The sequence below is a fragment of the Nanorana parkeri genome, unplaced genomic scaffold (assembly GCF_000935625.1).
Source record: "Nanorana parkeri isolate BGI_ZX_2015 unplaced genomic scaffold, ASM93562v1 scaffold3303, whole genome shotgun sequence".
Classification (NCBI taxonomy): Eukaryota; Metazoa; Chordata; class Amphibia; order Anura; family Dicroglossidae; genus Nanorana; species Nanorana parkeri.
Genome location: NW_017309571.1, coordinates 42,353 through 44,564, shown reverse-complemented (window position 1 = coordinate 44,564; position 2,212 = coordinate 42,353). Strand labels below are relative to the sequence as shown.

Genomic DNA, 2,212 nt, shown 5'->3' with positions numbered 1-2,212 from the left:
CTCCGGCGTGCGCGGCGATACCCAACATGTGTAGCGCGTTCGTCGTTTTCATACGTAGCCGCACCCGACGCGTGTTTACGTGGCTCACGGGGGCGGGGGACTTTTACATTTTTTTTTATTATTATTAGATTTTTTTAATTTTAATTTAAAAAACTTTATTGAAGTGCAGATCGCTGCAGACCACACTGAACATTGACCATGGGCGACGATTGAAGCGATTTTCCCGCCCGTCGGCTTTGCGTCGTCGGCGATTGACGGGCCGGGCATGATTGCTCTCACTGTGACGTTCGCGGCGATATGGGACATGTGCGGCATCGTCGTTTTCGCACGTAGGCGCACGCGTGTGTGTATAGGGCGGGGACTTTACAAAAATAAATTTGATGTGTGGCTTTCATTTTTTTTTTGCAACTTTCATTTTTTTTCACTTAACTTCATTGTAATCACATAGACGGCCAAGAAACCCCCCCATGTGATAGCAAAGAGGATGTGACAGGTCCTCTTTATGGAGACATTAGGGGTCTCCAAGACTCCTAATGTCACCTAGGGACCCCAGAGAAGCTGATGAAGCCGAGATCTCCTTCACCGGCTTCTCTTCCAGCGTCTGAAGCTGGAGAGTGACACGAGAAGGCAGGAAGTGATGTAACATACATCACTTCCTGCATTCGGGGACCGGAGGGAGATTGTGTACCGATCCCCCTCTGATCCCCTGTCACAGAGCCACCATGCTGGTCCCAGGCTCACAACGGAGCCCGGGACCAGCGGGAGGGGGGGCTGCGTAGGGAGGTGCTCCGATCGGCACCCCATACAAGCGTTGTGGGAGGGACAGAGACACAAACTACTGGAGGAAATCTCACCATTGTGGGAGGGGCAGAGACACATACTACTGGGGGAAATCTCACCATTGTGGGAGGGGCAGAGACACAAACTACTGTATGAGCAGATTATTTCCTTGGAATATAGTACAGTGGTTAGAGGACATGTTGTGAGTTGTAGTCCTCCAAACTATCTAATTACATTAAAGTCTTAACTGCCTCACCTTTCCCGCGCGTCTCCTCCTCGCATCACGTGATTACTTAGCTGGCGCTCACTGATTGGATCAAGCAGAGCATGTGCCACGAGCAGCGATAGGACTCTATATTCCGTTCAAAATAGAAATACGGCTTCGTTTAACTTTATTGTCTTATGTAGCTGATTCAGTGCAGACAGTGCCCAATAAAAATGATAATTATTATTCGTGATATATGACATGAGCAGCGCGCGAAGATGGCAGCCATGCTTACCTTGGGCAAAATTAAAAAGCAGCAGCTATATCTAGCAGCGCTGTATGTAGCAGAGACTATATAATTGCAGTTTTAATAAACTATGAAGATTAAAAGGATATAATATAATAGGGAATGGCCCCAAACGACTCGTAACACTTAGAAGTGTTCCCGGGACAAAGATGGCGCAGGAGGTACGGTCACATGTTGGTGTGTGACAGAAGGTGTCGCTACGTGATTGGCTGACTACAGGTCTCTTCCGGTGAGGTGGAGGAGGCCGTTGTAGACCGGGATAATGGCTGCTCCCCTGTGCTCCATTCTGCTGCTGCTCTTCGCCGTGACCCTGGGGCCCGGGGCCCTAGCCGGCCCCCGCACTCTGATATTGCTGGAGAACGTCAACCTCAAGGAGACACACTCACTCTTCTTCCGCAGCCTGAGCGGTGAGACCCGGTTACTGCATGCTGACACCCGATATATACTGACACATCATCTACTGCCCATCATAGTGACACCCTGTCTTCTATTGCATACTGCCCATCAGAGGGACCCCCATCATCTACTTCCCATCATAGGGACCCCCATCATCTACTGCCCATCATAGGGACCCCCATCATCTACTGCCCATCATAGGGACCCCCATCATATGCGGCCCATCATAGGGACCCCCATCATCTACTACATACTGCCTATCACCGTCTGCATACTGACAAGTCGCTGGGTCAGAGCCCCACTTGCTCCATACTTCTATACATTCTACTGCCACATTACCAGGCCAACATGGAGGGCTCCATTCCCATTACCCAGCACAGTGGCCTCCTACCCCAATCGTCGTACATCCTTCCTCGCACATGACGGGCCTTATCCTCCTCTCCACCGTCCTCCTATATATCCCTCCTATATATTGCATATCCACACCGCCCCTCCCCCCTTGTCCCTGGACCCCCATGTCAGCA

The 2,212-nt window shown here is 50.6% G+C and overlaps 1 protein-coding gene across 1 annotated transcript in view; it reads left to right on the top strand.

Moving 5' to 3' along the window:
- The first annotated feature begins 1,498 nt into the window (after positions 1-1,498).
- The window catches only part of DDOST (dolichyl-diphosphooligosaccharide--protein glycosyltransferase non-catalytic subunit), a 13,362-nt gene continuing 12,648 nt past the window's right edge, over positions 1,499-2,212 (top strand). Inside the window, exon 1 of the mRNA XM_018574868.1 lies at positions 1,499-1,699. Coding sequence (XP_018430370.1) covers positions 1,555-1,699 — 145 coding nt within the window. The 5' untranslated portion in view covers positions 1,499-1,554. The remainder of the gene's footprint in view (positions 1,700-2,212) is intronic.